Source organism: Cyrtonyx montezumae, unplaced genomic scaffold (genome assembly GCF_038088225.1).
Source record: "Cyrtonyx montezumae isolate F1298 unplaced genomic scaffold, pur_monq_1.0 scaffold_0, whole genome shotgun sequence".
Classification (NCBI taxonomy): domain Eukaryota; kingdom Metazoa; phylum Chordata; class Aves; order Galliformes; family Odontophoridae; genus Cyrtonyx; species Cyrtonyx montezumae.
Window position 1 is genome coordinate 7,636,384 of NW_027071824.1, and position 22,961 is coordinate 7,659,344.

Genomic DNA, 22,961 nt, shown 5'->3' on the forward strand with positions numbered 1-22,961 from the left:
CTCTGGAGATCATCAAGTCCAGCTCCCCTACAAGAATTTTATTCCCACAGCACTGAAATTGGTTTTCCTACTGGCTTCTTAGCATCGAACATGCAGGGTGCATTACTGCTTCCTAAACCTTATTTTTTACAGCACTTTCCAAAAGAAATAGTGCCCTGGACACATTCTGCTGTGTGTGTAAAGCAGACAGCGCTGAGTGAAATCACTGTTCTGTTTGTTCCATCTGGTCCTCCCCACCACATCATTCACAGAGGCTCGTCTGCGGGAGCACGATGTTTGTCAGCATCCCCAGCAGATCTAAATATTTAATCTGATGGGCTGACACGTTTTTTCGTTCCTTCATCCCTCATCATCCTTCTGAAAGCGCTTGCAGCCCTCGTTCCAAGGAGACGTGCCCAGGGAGGGCGAGCTGCTTTCTGCCTCCCCACACGCATCCTGACAACCTTCACCGCTGCTGAGAGCAGGCTGAGAGCTAAATTTAACACGGGCGAGCTATAAATAGAAGCAGCTGAAAGAGCTTTCAAAATGCCCTATAAACGCTGAGAGGAAGGAGGGGGGGGGGGGGGGGGGGAAGGAGAACGTCTACAGCGGGAGCCCCGAGGGGAAGGCGGGCAGCTACGCCAGCAGGGCTCCTCCCCGGGAGGCGGCCACTGCGTGGAGCCGGGCCCACAGCGGTCTCCCTCCGCCCTCCAGGTAAAACACAGCCCGCAGCTGAAGCCTGAGGTAGTTTTAATAAGAAGGGAAAGGAGAGCTGCTGTCACGGTCTCCGCTGCACTCCTCCTGTGAGTGAGCTGCAGGGAGAGGAGCAGGCACGAGGTGGTGTCATCAGTGCATCATCAGTTGCACCTGGAGGGAGAGGAGCCTAGTGCCCGAGTAAGAGGCAATGGGCACGAGAGTTCCCTTCTGGGCAAAAGGAAGCACTTTCTTGCTGTGCAGGCGAAGGAGCGGTGGTACAGGCTGCCCAGAGCCTGTGGGGTCTCCTCCTCTGGAGAACCTCAAAAGCTTCCTGGACGTGGCCCCGGGCAGCCTGCTCTGGGTGTGCCTGGGTGAGCAGGGGTTGGGCCAGATGACCCCCAAGGTCCCTGCCAACCTCAAGCAGCCTGTGATGCCATGAAATAAAGCCGTAGAATCACTTGAGCTGAAAGGGATGATTAGAGGTCATCCTAGTCCAACTCCCCTCCAATGAACAGGGAGGCAGCAGATCAGGGACAGGGGATCCACCTCCTCCCCGGTCAACTTGTGCCAGTGCCTCACCATCCCAACTTCTTCCTTACACTCAGCCTAAGTCTCCCCTCTTTTAGTTCAAAACCATTTCCCTTTTTCCTATCACAGCAGACACTGCTAATGATTCTGTCCCCTTCTTACAGCACCCTTACTGAAAGGCCACTATGAGGTCTCCCTGGAGCCTTTTCCTCTCCCAGCCTGTAGGAAAGGCGTTCCATCATTTTTGTGACCTTTCTTTAAGCACATGCCAACAGGTCATATTTCTCCTGTACTAAGGACTCCACATCTGGACATAGTACTCCACATAAGGACTCTGCAGTGCAGAATCACCTCTCTGTACCTGCTGACCACACATATATTGTAGAGCCCCATTCAGAAGTAATGGAACTCAGGGTCCTCTCTTGCAAAGACTTCCAGGATTGCACCTATATTTAATAAGGGCTTTATAGTTTGCTGCTGCAGCTGCAAATGGCTTTATGGTGGAAAGGGTCTCTTAGGGCAAACTTTGATTGCAACTAGCAGGCCTCCAGTTGAGAGCTGCCTGTGCCTTAAGAGAGCAAGCAGCAGGGAATTACATTTAATACCTCCTTCTTTCAGTTCTGACGTTATTTCAGCAAGTAACAGCAGGGCTCCCCTACTCGCTGTATGATCTTGCTCTGATAACTAATTTCTCCTTGTAGCAGGAATGCTTGTGCTTACTCAGTGAAAAAGAAAATTGTGCCTGTAAAGTCTGGTAGTTTAACAGCACTGTAATTTTAAACTGTGTTGTTTTGTCCTACAGCATGCTCTGGTTGGTTTTTGTTTTAACATGTGGCTTGTGTCATTAGAATTAAAAGGAAAAGCAAATAAATAAAAATTAGGAAGCTTTTCTACTTCACTGTAGACCATTTTATTACTGAGGAAAAAAAATTTGGATATAAATGATGAAGCCTATAGTCTACAGCAAATGCTCATATGTCTGATCATTCTCAGCCCCAATTCAGAGAGAGTCATTATAATCAGGTACATTTTCTGTTGAACTGCTATTAGAAAATGTCTATTATCAGAAAATGGAGATTTTGATTGGATTGGTCTGGTTTTAGTGCACATTTTGGAGAATTTTATAAAGACTTCAGTTGTCAACAAAGCCCTTTTCCCACCAGGCCCTGATGGAATCTCAAGAATCTAGCTGGGTCTATAGCTTTTGAACAAATAACAGTGGTGTGGACCATCTGTTGTCACAAATACACACATGTCTACCCTCGTGTTTCTTCATACCTTGTGCCTGGAAACAACCACAAGCTCCCAGAAGATCAAACTGTGACTTTGTTGAAGTCAGTGTCAGAATCATTACAGACTTCAGTGAGAACTTGAACAAGCAATTTTAAGTGGTGATTGAAAATCAAAAGTAAAGCATAGTTCCATGATAGTCATTTAAAATTTGTTAATTGGCTAATTTATTCCATCTTTTTTTTCCCCAAGGAATTTTATCAGGGATACAAATGGAAAAACAGCACTTTTTTTCTTCCCCTCCAATCTTTCCTTTTCTAATGAATTCAGGGGGAAAAAAAATCAGAAAGGTGTCCTGACAATTTTATGACTAAATTTGAAAAATGTTGAGACAGTCTAACAAAAATGAAGACTGCTCTCTGAATAAATGAAACAACTGCATACTTGAGGTTAGGGGAACAAACTCATCCACATAGGAAGAGCTGTTACATGTCCAGGAACATAAAGACCTGAGATGTTTTCTGTAAAGTACAACAGCATAAGAAGCAGTATCTAGGAAAAAAAAAATAAATAAAATCATAAAGATCTGACCAGTGCTGGCAGTCTAATCTACAAAGATGATGAGAATTCTTAATTCTCTTACAGATCTTTATGACTGGTTGCCCCCTTTCTGAATGAGTTATGATTTCAGAAAGAAAATTTCTTACACCTGTCACTCAAGAAAGAAGCATTATAACACCATTATTTTCACCTTACAACATCTGTTATTCAAATTCATAACACACAAAATGTTCATATTAACTTCACAACTTGGAATTCTCTTTTCACAAGAACTTGTTGGTCTCAATCTTGGCTGAGCTTATATATCCAATGACACATTTTTTCCTAGCCTTCAACATCACATCAACTTTCAGTAGATTTAATTATCAGTGGCTGTAACACAATGGAAAGCACAGTAACATCAGCAGAGTAACAAGGCCCTAGGCTGCAGCAAGGAAGGATTTGCTCAAGTGCAACAGCCGTGAGCACAGAAATAAAGGTAAAACCTGCTTACCTTCAGAGGAAACCTTAGGTACAGAAGAGTCTCTGAAAAGGCACCCTCATCTCCATTGCCAGCTCTTAAATGTGGCCTGGGATGGGGTGGATCCTGACTCCACTCCTTCCCATTTTTCAGGTACATTGCATACACCTGAGCTCTCCTGGGTTGGCCCTACCTTCCCATCAGGTCCTCAATCACTGCTTCTAGTCCTGACTTAGCGTTTCTGCTACAGTGGCTGTCTTTCTTTAATTTAAAGCTTAGAAGCTGTTGATTTTTCATTACTACTTGAAGCACCACGGCACACAGATTAGAGGAGAAATGTGGAAAATCTGCCAGTGTTAATGTAACATTCAAAGAAATTCACAGAAATTGCTAGAGTAATTGCTGATACTACAAAGTATTGATAAGACCAAGATCTTGTTTCTCATCTTTCTAATTGTTTAGAGAAAACACAAACCAACACATATCAACGATACTGAATTCTAATAGATTTATTATGAAGAATAAGAAGGATCTTTCTTTATTCAGAATCTAACTTCTGAGTGTTAGAAATAAGAGACCTAAGAGATGAGAACAAGAATAAATCAATATAAATGTATGTTTCTTTCAAAAGTCTTTCTCAGGTACCTGAAAGGCTGGATCCTGGTGGCAGAAAGCTGAACAAGATGGGACTGCTGTTGTGATACAAATGGCAATCATTTCTTTGATGTATGTCAGAAGAAGTTACAGAAAGCTTAGCTTCTGAACTAGTTTATTTATACTGGCTCTGTCTTTACCGACTCAGTTATGCTTCCTACCTCCTACTGTGGGTTCTTCGGCACGGAGGAACAGATGCATCACTGTTCCCACTGTCCTTATGCTAGAGGCTTTGTGACTAGATGGAGCAGAGCTGCATATTGGCTTTTGGCCAACAGGAGTTGTTTGCCTGCTCTGGAGGAGCATCCAATTTGCTAACTTCCAGTGTTTCATCCTCCCTTGTCACTTGTTAACAGTGAAGAATTAGCTATATTTGTGCCCAATCTTGAGTTTGCTCTGACACCTGATGTGAATTACTCCCCACTGGTGCCAAAGGTACTGAAGTGAGCTTCCTGGCAGTCCAGCCAGTATGCAACATGCCTCTGAAGAGACATAAAGAAACATTCTCAGAGTTTTTTCCTCCCCTTCTACTATTAATCTGTTATTTCTATCTGCTGCAGCTGCTACAAGAAAGAGACTGTGTTACTTTTGTGAACTGCTGAAGCTGGTAGCTAACTGCTGTGAGCCAGCAGGTTTCAAATGTGAACCACAGTTCCTTATGAAGATCTTATGCTCAAGATGGGCACCTTTGACCCACCACATGGCCCATCAGTGGTGATTTACACTCCCGTGGGTTTAAAAATGGAAAACAGTAATAATAAAATAATAATAAATGTACAATAATTTAACTGAATGATATTATCTTCTTCATGTGGTTCATTCATGTAACATTGTAGTCCTAAAACTGTACCAAATATACATTCACTGGGCTATCCATTATACCTGACAAAAAGGAGGGAAATTTGTTCAAATAGTAAACACAAAACACTGGTGGAGCCTGCATGGCTTCTGCGAGAAGGTCAGCAGCATTCATGCACTCTGCAGCTTTTCCTGGCTCAAAGCAAGGGAGATGAGTTATCAGCCCAGCTATACAGACAGAGAAACCAAGTCCAAATATTCTTTTCAATTTTGTAGCTACTAAAATAAAAGTATCTAAAACAGGGAAGTATTTTATGAGACATTTCTGCCCTGTATATGACAAGAAGTTAATCTAGTCAAATATGTCTGCAACACTGGCCATACATAGATGTCTGGGAAACTGTAAGAGCAGGACAAAAGTGCAATACTTTGTCCTTATGCTATCCCTCCATTTTTCCTTTCTCAGCCCTTTGGGGGAAAATGGCCTTTAATTTTTGGCTAACCATTGTGATGGACACATAAACCTCAAGGTTTTCTAACAGCATCCCTCATGTTTCCGTGCTTATTTGTACTTCAGTTGTTTCTTGTGACTTGCTGATTGTGCCTTGTATAAATCTTACGGATAGAGACTCATTGTGTGAGGCACCTATCTTTTCAGAGAAAAGTCAGATATTGCCCTGAAAACCATTAAATTGCTAGTTGAACTGGACAAGGCGGTTGGAAAGAGGAAAGGTACACAACATACTCTTTGATGATCTATGTCATGCACTAATTATAAATGCATTCCTAAAGTCATTCCCATGCTGGTAGATAGAACGCTGCAGAAAAGACAGGGCAACATAACCCTTCATAGCAATTTGAAGCTCAAGGAAATTTCCACTGCCACAGCACTCAACTTTCTTCTCAGGGATTAGAGAGAAAGCATTTAATTCCTCAGGAAGGGGGATGAGCATCCTGGCTGTCTGGGATGTGTATCATTATCTGGGTGCTGCCACAGACCTCCTAGTCACCAGAGAAAGGAATACTTCCATAGAGGATGAACACAGCAATTATTGCACACTTGGAAAAGGGAGAAACCATACTGCATACATCCTGCCGAAGTCAGCCTCCTCCCCACTGAGAAGAAAAGAAATAGAATTTTGGAAGGGTTTTGGGGAAGAAGTGAATTTAAGGCTTAATTTTTCTAAGGAGTCCAAAATAATCTAAATAATGTACCAGCAGCAGGTTCATATCCATCAGAAGAGACAACATGAATTTATTCATATCTTGCTTTCACTTGCCTGGGATGGGGCCGTATTTCTTGTTGATAAATGAGAACTGAAGTGCTTCATTTACAACATGCTTATTTTAGAAAGTCCTAAAAGGGTTCCTACCTTTGTTGAAAGAACTACTTGATCATTGCCCACTGAAATCCACTGAGCTACCACAGCATGGCTGCACTCTTGAGAGGCAGCGCAGTTACTTTCTCAGGCAATCAAGTCATTTGTTCTTCCTCAATTAGAGTTTATATATTAATTAACAGACTCCCTATTGGTAAGAAGTTCTCTCATTTGGGTACTGCATAAAGGGCAGGAATTTTTAGATGAGCATTGGCCCATGTTCCACAGAAAAGCCCATTGAGGGTGATCGTTCATCCTGCAGGGCATGAGTATAGACTAATCATTACTTGAGCAACCCTCGGCTATTTAATTTGAATAAAAGGGCAGATACAATTATGGTTCTCTTTCTATTCATTTAAGATTTACTAGGAAAATATGAGTTTGTCTTGGATGAGAAGTAGTAATTGATACATCTATAGCTGCCAAGAAATGGCGTGCAATACATGATTGAAAATGGCTGAGCACTTATAAAAAGAAAGACTGCTTTCTAAAATATATTGCTAGATAAACCATGTTCTGTTCTATTAATGATAAGAGATGGAGAATAAAAATAGGAATCAGCTTCTACAGTTAATTTTTCCACATACTTGATTTTCCTATTGTCTTCTTATTTTTCTGCCTCTTCAGGTATCCAAACTATAACAACCCCCTTTTACATCAAAGGGATTTGTTAAAGAGCTGCCCTGTTCTTTCTTCCTTTCATCTGTCTTTCCAACTCTCCTAGCTTCTCTGTGTGGCTGGTTGATTTATTTATTTATTTATTTATTTTTGTAGCTACAAGTGAATACCACCCAGTGACTGCAAAGGCATTTGAAAAGAAGTCTCCTTGCTCCACAAAGAGACTTTAGAGCTGAGAGCACATTGCCAAAATTGGTTCACCCTGATCAGTGGGAAGTGGGCATGAGTGTATCTTCACAGCAGCTCCCTAGGGTGTCACTTATGTACCTGCAACAACTCCTTAATTTTCCACAAGTTCTTAATAACCAAATATATAGCTTAAGATACCAGATAAGTAAATACCACAAAGTGAAGTCATTTGTGTCTTCATGCAGTACAAGTACGGTAGGTTTTGGCAAAGGGAGTCAAGTTCCACAGGAAGGTCCAAAATTAAGAAAAATAAATGATATTAGGATGTGTATTAGAGTAACGTTGTAGCAAATGAGATGGGAGAAGGGTTTGAAATCATCAAACTACTGCCTTCTTTTTTTTATATATTTTTTTAATACTTCAAATTTGGAGTCTTTGTCTTTTAGATTCCCCAGTCTTTTACCAAGGCTTTTATATTTTTAATTTATCTATACCAGAGAAAGTCCAGACAAATCCAGAGCAGCATCTCCCAGGGGTTCAGGACTCAGTGTGTCCAGCTCCAAAGTTCTCAAAACTTCAGTTTACTGCCTTCAACTAGAAGGCAATATGTGAGACATAGCTTTCAAGTTCACAAGATAGAGAGGATGCTATTTCCAACAAGCAGGCAAATGGCAAGTGTTGGAGTGGCCACAGACCCCTACAGAGAGGCAAGCTATATGTTGGGACCTCACTGTGGTCTTCCTGATACCTAAAGGGGGACTACAGGGAAGACGGGGAGGAACTGTTTATCAGGGAGCGCTTTGACCAAACAAGGGGGAAGAGCTTTGAACTAAAAGAAAATAGATTTAGGTTAAGTATAAAAAAGAAAGTCTTCATGATAAAGGCAGTGAGGCCCTGGCACAGATTGCCCAGAGAAGCTGTGGGTGCCCCATCCCTGGAGGCACACAAGGCCAGGTTGGACAGGTCCCTGCGCAGCCTGAGCTGGGGGAGGGCTCTGCCTATGGCAGGGCATTGGGTGTGGGTGACTTCCAACCTAAGCCATTCTATGATTTTATTCTGTGAAATAATGTGTATCAAATAATCAGTTTTGAGCTTTAAATAATGTATAGATATCTCAAACACTGTAGTGTTGCATTCCTGTGGATGAAGGTCTATTCTGTTTTACCCAACGTATTTTATCAATAGGAAACACCTGGAAACATTTTCAAACATAAATTCCCACATTAAATATGCTTTATCAGATCTGTTTCTGTTTGAAAGCAATACGAAACTTTCCACATCACCATCAATGGGAACAGCCTCCTGTGTGACTAATCGTTAACCTTACTATAGCATTCACTGATAAATTTTTAAGTATTAATATGTGAAGCAGGTTATTCTATCAGTAGTGAATTAGTAAAAGAGACTTGAGTCCAACCTGCTTGTGGCATGCAGCCCAGCCCAGCTCGCAGTGCAGCTGCCTCTTGTCCCACTCCATCATGGCAGCACTCTTCATGCTAAGTGACCCCATCTGGTCTGAAATAAGGGCACAGGGAGGGCACAGTGCAATGCTACCTCAAGATACGGCAAATAAGTTCATGCATTTTGATGCACTGACTAAACACAGACCTGCAAACAGAGAAGAATATGAAGCTGTTCTTTCCATTTTGATGAAGAATTTGAGAATAGGTTTCAGGATTGACTAAAAAATCATCAATGTTTCGGCTTGTTTGTGACTCTGTTTTCAGTTGACATAAAAACATTAGCTGTGAATTTTCATGTGGAATGTATAGCGCTGCAAACAAAAATTTGGTCATGTCTTTTTACCATATTTTATAAGCCCTCTTTTATTAGAGAGAAATACCCCTCACCTCACAGTCACATCTTACTCATGTCACTGCACTGGGGCAGTACGTGCGTTTGTAAACAATTATTGTCAAGAATGAAGTATAGGAGGAATAAAATTTCACCAAAAATCTCTGACAAGCACCTTGAGAGTTCACTGAGATTTGCAGCCACTGCCACCAGTCCAGCCTGGTGCGCTACTGTCACAAAAACAAAGTCACATAACCCACTGGTTTTATGGTTTTGTTGTGGTCTTTTTTATATGTTTTAATAAAAAGAACATTAAAAATTAAAAATATATTTTTTTCACTTTATATATATGAACTACAGTATCTATTTAGTGAGGGCTGCTTCAAAAAGTAATGCCTCCTATTTTTTTATATTGGCCTACAATGTCAGAAGCAGATGTTGGTAGCATGGCAGTAGAGGCTGAGCTTTCCCAACATTGTTCCATTACATGGTGTTACTGTGTGAAAGGCTGCAGCAGATTGGCACTCTGACACAATGGTGTCTGACGTGGGAGTGTGTATGAAGCAAAGGTGTGTCACTGAATTCTGTCAGGGAAGAAATGGCACTCACTGACATTCATTGACACTTGCTGAATGTTTATGGAGTTTAAACAAAGTCTGTAAGGGTAGTGAGGCTGTGGTGCATTTCAGCAGTGACAACAATAACAGCAACAGTATGTCATCTCTCCTGGCACAGACTTTTACAAGCATGGCATGAAGGCTCTTGTTCATCAGTGGCAAAAGCACATAGGTAATGGTGGTGTCTGTGTAAAAGTAGTGTTTTGTAGCTGAGAATTTGCTCTGTCAAACAGTGTTATTGTACTCTTTGTTTCTCTTGCAATTTCCATGGAAATGAATAGGTGTTATTTTTGGAGTGACCTATATATCCAGCCCAAGAAAATTCCTCTCTGCTCAATGCAGCCTAGGCTAGCAAAAAGGTTAGACACCCATGGACTAAACTAATGCTGAAACCTTCAAAATATTGTTTACCATTAATTTCTGCTCTGAGAGCCAAATCTTGCAACACACAAAGCCCTGCAAATGTAAGATCTGATGCAGCTCCGCAGCTTAAGAGTGGCATGCACAAAGCTATAGAGTTCAAACTCGTTGCCTTCCAAGAGTGATTCTGTCACAGCAGCAACTGCTTTGCCAGATGCTTTAATCTGTTTCATTGCACATCATTCAGATATTCAAAAAGAATCTGTGTTACATCTTTGGTGAACGCCATTGGCAATGTCATGTTGTACCTGTGCATTATTATTAGCTAGGATTTAAAGATTTGAAGGTTTAAAGCACTTGCATTCAGTGCTTTTTCTGTCACCCTTTTAGGTTTACTGTGTTTTATATGCAATAGAAACAATTCCCAGTGTAACTTTAGTATCTATGTGTCTGCTGTGAGAAAGATCTAATTTTTCTTTTACATAGTTTACAGCCTGCATCTTCTGATAAAGAACTACGCATTGATGTGAAATAGCAAAATATCATCCATACTGGTTGAATCATTTTATTATAATCTAATAAAATTAAAGCCATTGAGCACAGATATGAGGTAATGTTGCAGTATTTGGGTAGGGAGACAGATTCAAGTGTTACAGAAACACAGGCATTGCAAAGAAACTAAGAAGACTCTACTGACAAGAAAACACATCATTAAATTAAAATGAGCCTTTGATAGATCTGGGACTTGTTCCCTTACATAAAGACTGTAAAGATTTGGGCTTCATCTACAAATGGATGGGTAACTATTGAGCATTCAGAACAGATTCCCTAGTGTGCTTTATACAGATCTAACAGAAGTAAGCATACATTATGGCAGATTTAGGAAAGTCATCATTTCTGAAATAATCCCAAAACACAGCAACTTCTGTTATTGCCCTTGAGCTTAAGCTAAGATAAGGAAGAAGCTCTGTGCTCTCCACTTCCTAAAGCTGAAGCAAAAAGCTTGACAAAAATCAACATTCTTTCAAAGGCTGTATATATTAGTTTTTCCATCCTGATCTGGAAGTTAACTGGTATACTGCAAGTGCTACCACCTTGATTAGGCTCTGGCTCTGTGTGTGGTACTGGATCACCACAGTGGGCCATAATAACTGGAATTCAATAGGCATCCATATGTATCACTGGTTTTCAAGAGTACCTCTTGCCAAGATCGTTTCCTTTCTGTATGGTTTTCTACAGGGAAATGTACCATTACTGGAAGCTTTTAAGTATCCGTAAGTAGAAAATGGTTACAGCTTTCAAAACTGCAATGTTTCTTCTCAAGAGAAAGAAAATAGTGCATATTAGACATTTAGATAAAGATGAAAATAGATGTCCTGAGGTTTAGGCACTGCCCCAGTACTCAGGAAATCAGGTTTCATTTTTCTGCCACTAAATCTCTTCATCTTGTTACAATGAGCAAATCACTTATTCTTTTTCAGCCTCTGAAATGAAGATAATATTTTTTTTTCCTTCCAGCTGTTTATCAGGCAAATTTCAGCTTTAAACTCTCTGGGTATGTTAATGAGTGAGTGATTACTTCTGCAGAGCCTAGAACAGTGAACAGATCGAGAGCAAGAATTCAAACAACAGCAGCAACACTACTGTGTGAGTTACCTTTTGTAAATGCATACATAGGTGACTAGCTGCTTAAAGGTCTGCCCCTCTTGTGTTCCATCATAACAGTTGTTCAGTTACACCACATATTCCATATAGTATGCGTATACTAATTACATATATTTGGGCCAAGCAGTTACATTTCTGATACACTGATGTTTCATTTATATCTAGTGCTCACTCAGCGGAGTTTCCCACTGAAGTGGTAGTGAAGTAATCATTGGGCAAAGATGGTAGGACTGGACACAAGTAGGTATTAAATTTCCCTTTGTTCTAAGGTACCACATGACTGTCCTTCTATCTGCCATGCCTTTCATAGATACCTGACATTAAAAGAAAAAGGGCTTAAAAGCAAAGATTTAGCAGAGATAATTCATATTTTAAAAGAAGTTAAAGGATTGAAATAATTTTGAGTAATTTACAGTGAGATTAAACTAAACTAATTTGCTTAAATCTTTAGCCAATATGTGTGAAGGTATGATTAAGTTTACTGGTTTTAAAATGCTGGAGAAATATATCTTATTTGAAAAAAAAGTTTCAAATATTTTGCTAAGTTCCCTTGGATTTCAGAGAGGTAACTTCCTTTGTCCATATCCTGTTGTGACTATAGAGGGATGTTTTGAAAAGATTAAAGAAAAAGTGCTGACCTTTTGATGATTCTATTAACTTAGGGACACATGACAATTAGAAATATGAGCACAGAGGAAAAGCAATAACGCTTACTCAGATAACCCCCATTTATTTCATACTGTGTTTATTTTAAACCAGTGATCTAAGGTGACAGAATTTGATTCAAAAAATAAGGCTCGCTCATAGATTCCTCTATGAGATCACAGTTAATGATACTCATGGCCACCCGCATCTGCATCTCTTGAAGGAGGTTATCCCAGACAAGGGATTTTGCCAAAAACTGAGCTACTGATAATGAGATATGAATTTTGGAAAAGATTGAGAATGTGTCCTCTGCAAAAATAAATTCTGTGTCAGGCATTACCAAATCAAGCTGTAATCACTTTCTGAACTCTCTGTCCTTAGGTTTTGGCTATAGCTGTGTTGACACAACCAAAGTTATGGCAATGACTTTGAAGCCAAAAATTATCTTGAATTGTGTATGTGAGAGCACAAGTGAATGTTCCTTTGTTTAGGAGTGAGATGTTCCTGGTTCCACCCTCAAATTACAATGCTGTCTTGAAACCAAAGGAAGAATTGCATTGATTTTTCTTGTTCTGATGGCCTCTAGCCTGTCCTTTGACATTTGGGATCATCTCTAAGGAGATGTTTCCTTCACAATTCACAAATCTTGTCAGGCAATACAGATTCTCCATTAAGCTATTTCCACTGGTAGGCAACTCCTTGGAGTTCTTTGCCAGCTAGCTTATCTGCTTGTAGAGCATAGACCTAAAGTGTTCACATATATCTGGGGGAGATTGTGCCTGCACATTGCATTGGTGACTGACTTACTTCAGATTAACATGGAACATGTCTAAACTAAACAAAAATAAGTTTTTAAACTGGAAAACATCTATTTCACTTACAATTAAAATAATTAATGGAGCTCCTGCATATAGACAAATTCTAAATCATTTCACTAAGCTAAAATTTAAATGTGAAGACACAAGTTTAGTCTCTGTGATCAGACATAAAAATTAAGGTACCGGAATCCCCTTGATTTCAGTGGGATTTAGAGATTGCTTCTGAAAACCATACCACTGGTAGTAGGGTAAGAAAGCTGGATTTCCTATGAACCTGCATCTGTCTGACTCCTGTAAATCTAAGGGACTTCTGAAACAGAGGTTTGGTCCCATCATCTCTTAAGGCATACATTAAATTTACTCTAATTCAACTGAGATGAGTTCAGCTGTCAGTACTGGGACATATTTTCATAAAACTGATGGGTTCAGAGAGTGTGTAATCTGTGTACTTGCAGCTTGCCCTTTATTTGCATCGGGGGGGGGCTTGTGTGCTTACTTTGCTATCCTGGGCCTGACTTCTCTTGGTCACACTTCTGTGCCATGTAACCCTATACTATTTTGTGGAGTATCTTTAGAAAATCTTTTTACATGGTACGTTTTTCTTCACTTCTTCCCTTGGGCATAAGCAGCACAGTAGCATCCTGCTCTCCTCCTTTTGCTTGGAAGATTTATGTTTAGGAAAGGCAATGTTTCATGTTGCAAAATATGTGACATTTGCGCAATGCCATGGTTCATTTTTGTGGCCTGCAGAAAATTGCCATGTAGATGCTGTTGTAACAGAGAATATTTGCTCCAAGTATCTGGTCAAGAAGGTCATACTACTTGATAGGAATTAAAACAAACAAAACTAATCTGTCAGGGAAAGTAGACTCAAATGTGCCAGCCACTTTGTACCTGTCTTAGCTGTAGCAAAGAATTCTGTCCATGAAGTGACTCTTCCGTAATCCCCACAGGTCCTGATCATACTTCTAACTTACTTCATATGTAACCAATACATTGTCCTTTCCTATCAGGATTCCAAGGTTAACACAGCGTCTGTGTACTCTATGATGGAGCCTTTCAGAGGACACTTGAGTCTCAAAAGTAGCCGTAAGTATTCTAATTATTAATTTTCTAATTACTATTATTACTACTGCAATGTTGGAATTAAGAGTTTGAATATTATGAGATTATTAAAGATAAACATCTTATTATAGAACCAACTGTGTCAGAGGAAAAGTGCTTCTAATTCCTTTTACTGCAGAAGTCTCACATTTTGAATTCAGGTGAGCAACTCTTCTGCTCAGGATTTTTTTCAAGACTCACTAGAAAGCTGCCTGAAGCTTCTCTTCTCAGAAATGGTGTTCTGCTGTACCCTGTCAAGACTCGTATGATTTCAGTCCTTATTTACATACTGACACACTGCTCCTCCCTATTTTTGTTCTTTGTCTCTCCCTTGACAAAGCCCAGCTGCAGCCAGAGGCACGCCATTCTACGCCTAGAAATCTACATCCTAGGTGATGTTGCATTTTGGGGCACCATCTTGTGTCCCCACCTCTGCAGAGTTCTATCAGTTTTCTGAATAAACACAGAAAAGAGGTGATCCCCTTCCCATCCATATTTAGGCTCTAAATACAAAATTAGGCAGGGGGCAGATACCAAGAGATATAGGACAGCAACAGTGAACTACTGCTTATGGTACTGGACAGCTCTTTCCTTGCAATGCTAGAGGATACTTCTGTCAGTTTACATAAACAAAGCCAAGGATGATGCAGAGATTTCTAATAAAAATGATTCACTAAGATGTTGGTATCTTCAAAACTTTTCCAAGGTTATTAAGGCATGGCTTTAATTATCACTGGTTTTATCTTTCTCTTTTTTCTCACATGTGGCTTTGTCCCCACCTTCTGAGATTTCCAATTGTAAAAATAAGCAGCTAGTCATGGGATAATCTACTTGCAGTACAGCAGCACTGCAGTTACATTAGTCTTTTAAAGCATAGAACAGCATGTGAGTTCTTAAGAACACAATTTTTCTCCTATAAAAATAAAAAAGTAGAGGCTTTCAGATATTAGTCAGATAGCTGGTGAGAAGCAAAGTCACCTCTTGTGTTTTTTATTTCCAGCTACATAGAAAAGACATGTTTTATCACTGTCATTGTGTATCAGTCAAACTTTAAAACTGCTACAAATCGATTTATGGTATGACATTATACCTCTGTACATGATATATTCTCCAGACATGATTTGCAGAAGTGATCTGTTGCGGTTCAATCAGTGCAACCTAAGTAAATTAGTCATCATACAACTGCATATTCAGGACTATAATGAATTACTAGGGAATCATTAAGAAGTTGGAAATAAAAAGAGTCAGTGTTGAGAGACTTATCACCATTCTTTGTATCTCATTCTTGGATTTGTGTCTCCTGGAAATCTTTCATCGTGGAGAAGCAAGATGCAAATGCCTTTAAGATACGAAAGAGCTCTGTTAAATGAAGATTTTCAAAAGCAGGCAACTTTCTGTGCATAGATCTGTGCTTCTGTATACAAGAAGTTGAAATTCATGAAAGATGGGATATAGCAACTTGCTAGTGGTTGCATGTGGATCACTTCCACAGAAGACAACAGCAAATACTGAAATTTGATTCTGTTCATACATGGGCTTGAAAACTCTGCCTCCCTTCACAGCACTCAGGACTGCTTCAGTTTGAGCTGATGTGTTTTCCCCATACAGACATCGGCAGAGCCTCATAGAGGGTCACTAAAATTCCTGGAGTAATTCCATTTAACGTTTCCCTCAAATTAAAGTTATTCAAAGATGTAAAAGAAAACAAAAGAAAAAAAAAACTGTTTAAAAGTTTGAATTTTCCAGTAAACTTATATAAAAGCACCCTTCCTAGGAGGTATTTTGAGGAGAACACACTCTATCTCCCATTTTATTGTGCTTATCCTTAAAACATGTCCTTCGAGATACAGATGTGTTTTCCATGTCCTCTTTTCAGAAGAGACATTGAGACACAAGAAGACAAAGTGATTTACCAAAGACCAACAGAATGTCTCTGGCAAATAAAAGAACTTGCTTTTCTTTTTTTTTTTTTTTTTTTTTTTTTTTTTTTTTTTACATAGGAATATCCACAATACCACTTACTGCACAATGTTAGTAACTGTCTGGACCCAAGATAGAGTTATATTATAGGAAAGACAAAAAATTAGATTAAACTACTAGTGCCTTGTACATCTTCAGCATTATAAATTCAGAACTGTAATTTATTTTGAGAAGAATGTTCTTTTATAAATGGATTTTCCATCTCTTTTTAATGCTTGGATATTGTTTGGATCATCACACACTGCTCTCCTCTCATGCTCTCTTTTTCACTGCATATATTGAATCCAGGCTGTCACTGCCTATCAGGGAATTGTTTGGGATGTTTCCCAAAATATTATTTTCTTTTCCTTGGTGGCAAGAGCCTCTCATCACTGTGATTTAGGGCACTGACAATACTTGAACTCAGCAGAACCGTCCCACTTCACACCAACTAGAAACGTTGCTGGTTATCACTGAAGAGTTTGTACCAGATACTTTTGCCAGCAGGAGGTTGAAGCATCTTTAGTAAAAAGAGTCATGCAAAAATTACATTTTTGAAGTTTTGGGAAGTAACTATTCTTATCAAGTACATAACAGCTTTGAAACAGAACATTACTTACTTTAATCATTTAATTTCTTTAGTCTGACACTGCCATCATGTCCATGGTCAGAAATATTGTGAGCTTTACATTTTTCTGCTTGAGTATCAAATCCCATTGTGATACCTGTACTAATCATGCTGAATTTCATTGTAACAAAGAGATAAATGCAATTTGGTCATCATTTTCCACCGAATTGCCTGTTGCTTATAGCAAACATGCAGTCACTGTTTCTCTTCTTGTTGCTGCACTACTTATGTCATGGTATAAGCATTCAGGCTGTGTGCACAAGTACAATGAACAACTAGAATAGAAGGTTCTGGAGTGGAAGTAGTTTCACCTTTCTGTGTCCAGTTGTGGTGGAATGTGAGGCTGCTGCTGGATGGGCTGCTGAAAATTGAGCTCTACCCTACTCCCTTGTCAGAGCACATTACTAAAAAGCACTAAATGAAGCAACACATAAAGTGTTGGGTGTTCTGTCCTTCTCCATGTTCTGGTGCTTGTCCAAAAGATGACACAATAAATTGAAGGCAATAGAACTCCCTGGGTGTGAAAAACAGTTTTTAGTGCTTTCTCACTTGGTAGGCAAGTGATTTTTTTAGACAAATAAAAGCAACACAGCAAGAAAGCAGGCAAATCAAGGTTGGTAAGATTGAATTCGAGACTCTCAGCCTAAAATTACCTCTTTTTTCAAAATAAAATACCTAGTTTGAAGCTAAGTCATTAACTGAAATTGTACATCATGGACATGAAGGATGAAACAGACATTCATTTCATTGTGTCTGAAAGTCAACTCTGAATAGTGTTATCTCAGTAAAGAGTTATTCTGCATCTGTGAATCAAAGGCAAAAGGCACCTTAGCTTTCTAGTCTCAAGTATTCTATTTTTTAATATTATCTGCTAGCAACTTTCTATCTTCAAATCTGGTCTGGTGATCTGAGAAGGAATCTAGAAATGATGTTTTTATTCTAAAACATCTTGAAGTACAATGACCTTTCTCAGCCACCTTTCAGAGTTAAAACTAAAAATAAGCTAATACTTATCCATTTCTTGAATTTTTCCCTGGGCTAATGAATTTCTGTCAGATGCAGAGACAAATTCTTCCTGACTGAAGAAACTCAGAGATTCAGAAGAAAGTCAGGGATTCAGAGGAGGGTTACTGTCAGTTTGTGCATAACATATTTCTGTTCTACAATACAGAGCCTACTTCTTTGTGTACATCCAGTCCATTTTCCTCACTACAGATTAGTAGAGTTAGAGCTGGTATTACCAAGAGGCAAGATGTTCTTAAGCTTTTTTTTTTCTAGTTTTTTGTTCTAGTTTCTGCTCCTCAATCATTCAACTTCCTTATTTTATCAGATAATAAATAATGAGATCCTCTATTCCTCTCCAGAGTTCTATAAGATCTGAAGTTTATTACTTTCTGCAAGCAATACATCTCAAGTATTGAAAAATATGCAAGATGATAACTATTTACCACTTTTTATGTTGTATTTTGTCACCCTTACTTCCTGAAAGAAATTAAAGAATACTGACTTAACTTCGTAGCAATCAAAAGGTGATAAAATGTTTTTTAAAACAGTAATTTAAAAAACATATCCTGACCCATTGGATGAACTAAGACTTCTGGTTTTGCAGTTTTGTCTCCTGGATCTTCCTGCAAGCTCTCCAATCAGTACATCACTCAAGATCACATGGCTGCTCATTACAAGAAACTGTTGGCTGCCAAAGGTATGCTCACTCTTCAGTGGTCACACTACCCATGTATTTGAAAGCTGAAATCACATTCCAGGGTATGTTGGATTGCCCTTCAGTTTTGACTGGCTGATGAATTTCTTCCCCCTTCTCTGCTCCCTGTCACCTTCTTTAACTCCAGAGGTGCAGCAGAATTTAAAGCTGAGACATAACACAGCATACTGTAAAAGAGAAGGTCCATTTGATTGGAACTATAGCCTTGCTTTAGGAGAACCAATCTCAGCTGCCAAGAGGTGTGAAGTATACAGAGTCAAACCATTCTACAAAATGACAAGTTCATTTCAGCAAGGGGAAAATTATTTAATCCTACTGACTTATATTAATAGTGGTTCCTCTTCAGATGTATATGTCAATTGACATGATAGGAAAGGTAAAATGAAAGCTTGAGTGGGTAGTTGAAGACTTCCAGTCTTTCGGCCTCCAGCCATTTTAACCAAACAATGCACTGAAAACATGCAGTGAGTTTTTCAGTAACCTATAGCTGTAGAACAATAGATCAGACTGCTGTTGATATTATTTTTGCCAAGAGAATAGTTATTTTCATCAATCTCGGACTAACCAGCACAAATCTAGTGAACTACTTTATCATTGTATCAGAATTAACATTTAGAAGTTGCAATACCCTCACCTTGGTACAGTTCATGACCCTCCATTTATGTCAGGGTTTGGAAGCTGGGTTGCTGCTGTACTCTTGTTCTCATGCGACTGTTACTCTTGCTTGGCTAATATCACAGAAATAGTGGATTCTAAGGAATGCAGAACTCAAATCCTAGTGCATTTCTAATACATATAAAGAAGCATTAAGAACAAAAAAAAAAAAAAAAGAAAATGAAAGATTTTCATGTATAAATTAAATCAGTGTCCTCAACTGATGAAGCCTAGAACAAGAGTGAAGATTGAAAAATAAAAAACATCTTTGAGTTGTTTTCTTTCTTTTCAATGTTTTTATCTATTACATTCTTTAAGCTCAAAAGAAAATACACAGAAGATATTCTTGGTGTAAAAGAAGCCAACTGCACTGTTCCAAAACAGATTTCAGGGTTTTTTGTAGAACAATCTTGCCAATTTCTAGTACAATTCAGTTAAGCTGGAAAGGTCTTCTTAGCATAGATGTCAATCAAAATTTCCAGTTGTTAAAATTTCTAATTCTCATTTTTCACCGCCTGGAATTCTAGTTCTCAAAAGTTAGCTTTAGAGCATAATTCCATTCAGGTTCTCTTCACAGAGTTGAACTTTCACAGATACTAAGAATGGTAACTCTGCAAGGATACCAACATCTGTACATTCTCTGATGCACTGAAGTGCTGAGTTGTCACGTGTCCCGTGCATCCATGTAACAGATAACAGGGTTTCATGCCTCTCCAAAATCTGGTCAGGGTCCTCCAATACCCTTCTAAGTATTCACCATTTATTTATTTGTTAAGTACAGCTGCTTTTTAAATACAGTCTATTTGGCTTTGCTCCAATCAGTAGCTAGTTCTGCACGTCTGAAACATTGTTTGGTGCACTTGAACAAGCTCTGATTTGCTGTGACACGTAGCAGTAATCACTAAAGTGTTTTGGATGAAAATGGAGTCAGTGTCCTTCAAATGCAACTGGAGTATTGTGCTTCTGAGTGATTACTACTTCTACCAAAGTCAAAAATAGTGTTTCTCCATATACTGCGGGTATCTCTAGGTACAGGCAATGAGACATACAGCTCCATTAGCATTCATACCATCTCCTATACAGACATGTGACTTACTGAAGAGTATGCAGCAGTACAGTGACATGACTTTGTCCCTTAAAACTCACTTGATCTCACCATTTGCAAAGAGAATCAAGCGACCAAATAACAGACAACACTGTGTACAAAAACACCTATATAATTGTACAATCAAATAACTCCTACTGATAGACAGATGATCAAGAACTGATGCCCTTGAGTCTAGGAACAGCCTGAACCTCGTTGTTATACCATCACTTGGTAGTTTCTGATGGCTGACAGCAGCCTCACTACTCATTCCTGAAGTACTTCCTGGGTAACAACTTTTCTTGACTTGTAAACTAATTTTATTAACTGCACTTACTCTTATTTCCATACCAAAAGTAAGTATGGGCTACAGCTACAAAATTCAGACCCAGGTTTAATACTGAATCAACAACAGCACCACTGAGGCACTTTCACCCAGTGGAAGACAAGGGGTCAAACCCTCAGATGGTTTAATATAGTGTAACTCAACTGATTTGATTATATTTCTGCTGTGCTAGGTTTTGAAAGCTCACTCTTGGCCAAGATAATAGCAGGAAACAGGAAGAAAATAGCATAAATGACTAGGGAAAAAAATAGGATGCGATAGTTTGCAGACCTGCTAGCATTATGCATATTTGTACCACATTTATATGGGAAATTCAAAACCTTGAGATTGCCAGTTTCATCTACATCGCTTTTTTTGTAAGATTATTTGGAGTATTAGTGTTTCAATGGACTGAACCTTCTTTTGTTAATACAGCTGCTGTTGATTCATCTGCACCAAAGAGTTTGCATACCAGTGTTAAATGTGAGTACAGTTTTGTTTTCAAAATAGGTCTGGCTTCATTTGTTTGGTTTGTAAATACTTGTCTTTTTTATGATGTGGAGGCATGCCTAAAAAAATGCAACATTCCAAGCATGGTTAAGATAATAATACCGGAATCATAGGATGGCTTGGGTTGGAAGAGACCCTAAAGATCATCTAGTCCCAAACCCTCAAGTATCTAAGTGTCTTACATAAAATATTAGCTGCATCCAGCTGTTGCTTAATGTTTGCACAGTTGCATTCTAATTTGCAAAGTGCAAGAATCTTTGTTGTACATTACATGTGGTTGCTTGAGGCATAAGTCATCTTACTTTTCCAGACTCCAATCAGATCACTGACCTGTGGAATTCCTTTGCTCATCTACAGTGTATTTTCTATTTCCTTACCTGCTTTGTGTATCTCTAGGCATCAGGTATACTACCGTTAAAACAGGTTTTGAGATAAGTAATATTTTATTGCTAAGACAACATTGCATTGCATCTTAACGCCACCTCTTGGTGGAAGCCTGCAGTAACAGATTTGTAGGCAGAGTCTCCGATATCCTTCGCTTTTTTCAAGGAAGGAAAGATGGTTGAAAAGCAATACATTCATCCCTCTCCCTGAAAACAGAGTTCACTGCAGAATGCATTCAGATTTCTTCATTCACCTTGTTTTAAGACACACCCTGCTTCTCTGTTGGAAAACTATATACATGGGACCATACACTATTTATCCTCAAACATCCATAACTTGAAATCAATTTTTTAAAGCAGAAAAAGTGAAAGCTGCTGCTTTTCTAGAATGCATGCACAGTGGCTTTTAGTTACCAGAGATCTGCAGTAGGTTATCTCTCTTAGTGGGGTATATAACGTAGCTGAAGAAAAAAGAGAGCTCAAAGATGACCCTGAGATGCAATTGTTTAAGCAACATATGCCCAATCCAAGAAGGAAAAGTTAACTCTTACCTTTAAAGGTTCAGAAAAGGGGGATCATAAAAGATCTTCAGTGAAGAAGAGCAAGAGAATAAGTTCAGGATCACAACACACCACATAGGAATTTTTGCTTGTTTTTTAAAACTCCATACTCAATATCACATTACTCTTTCCTCAGAGCTGGCTTTCACAATCATTTTCAACTTAGTATTTTTAAATGATTTCAGTATTTTACAGGGAGGTGATCCTCTCACAGAAGCACACAAGGCGTAGAAACTCATTTATTGGAGAAGATCAAGAGGACGTTATCTACGTTCCTTAGAATAGTTGCTTATTGTTTCTTTTGTACAGCTAATCAGGAATGTACTGTTTTGTGTGGTTTCTGTTAATTTAGAAGCCCACATGAGTACAAGGCTCCTGTACGTAGAAGCCATAACATGAGGAAGTGAGGACTCAGCATTATTAGTATCTTTTAACTACCAGTATTCTGCTAAGGAAAGGCAACTCACTTTTGTCATTTAACATTTATCTGCACAAAAGGATAGATCAGCTCCAGAAATGTCTGTCTTGGCAAAATAAATCTGGTCCCTGAAAAAACTCAAAATTTAGAAGTCACAGTGAATAGACTGATAAGATTTTATGTCTTCTGAAGTGTTAAGCAGAACAGTAGTACAATGGAGGTACAGTCACTGCAAATGGGGTTAATGTGTAATCATTTGTGCAGCATAAAATGACTTTATGTCCACAAATATAGGCTTCTGTTTATCATTTGCATATTCAAAGACACAAAATAAATGGAGGCTGTTTTGCCAACCTGCTAGAACAACATGAGGACTAAACTAATTTTCTGCTTAGCTGAAGAGTATACATTTTCTTTTCATGTAGAATTCCCCCCCACAAACATTTCTACTTTTGTTATTACTAGTTGCTGTTTATGATGGTGCTTTTAAAACCTTGAAACTTATCAGAATACACAACAGACTTGACAGGCAAACATTCTGATAAGGTATAATATCTTACCTGTTCTCAATCCATACAGTCATGTAAATATGAACGTGTTTTCCAAATATGCAATCTGTGTTGCA

At 38.9% G+C, this 22,961-nt stretch overlaps 1 protein-coding gene across 1 annotated transcript in view; it reads left to right on the forward strand.

Moving 5' to 3' along the window:
* Positions 1-883: 883 nt before the first annotated feature.
* Positions 884-22,961, forward strand: part of LOC136047612 (spermatogenesis-associated protein 7 homolog) — a 47,867-nt gene continuing 25,789 nt past the window's right edge. Inside the window, exons 1-5 of the mRNA XM_065734884.1 lie at positions 884-1,046; positions 12,555-12,628; positions 14,005-14,080; positions 18,292-18,384; positions 20,901-20,948. Coding sequence (XP_065590956.1) covers positions 884-1,046; positions 12,555-12,628; positions 14,005-14,080; positions 18,292-18,384; positions 20,901-20,948 — 454 coding nt within the window. The remainder of the gene's footprint in view (positions 1,047-12,554; positions 12,629-14,004; positions 14,081-18,291; positions 18,385-20,900; positions 20,949-22,961) is intronic.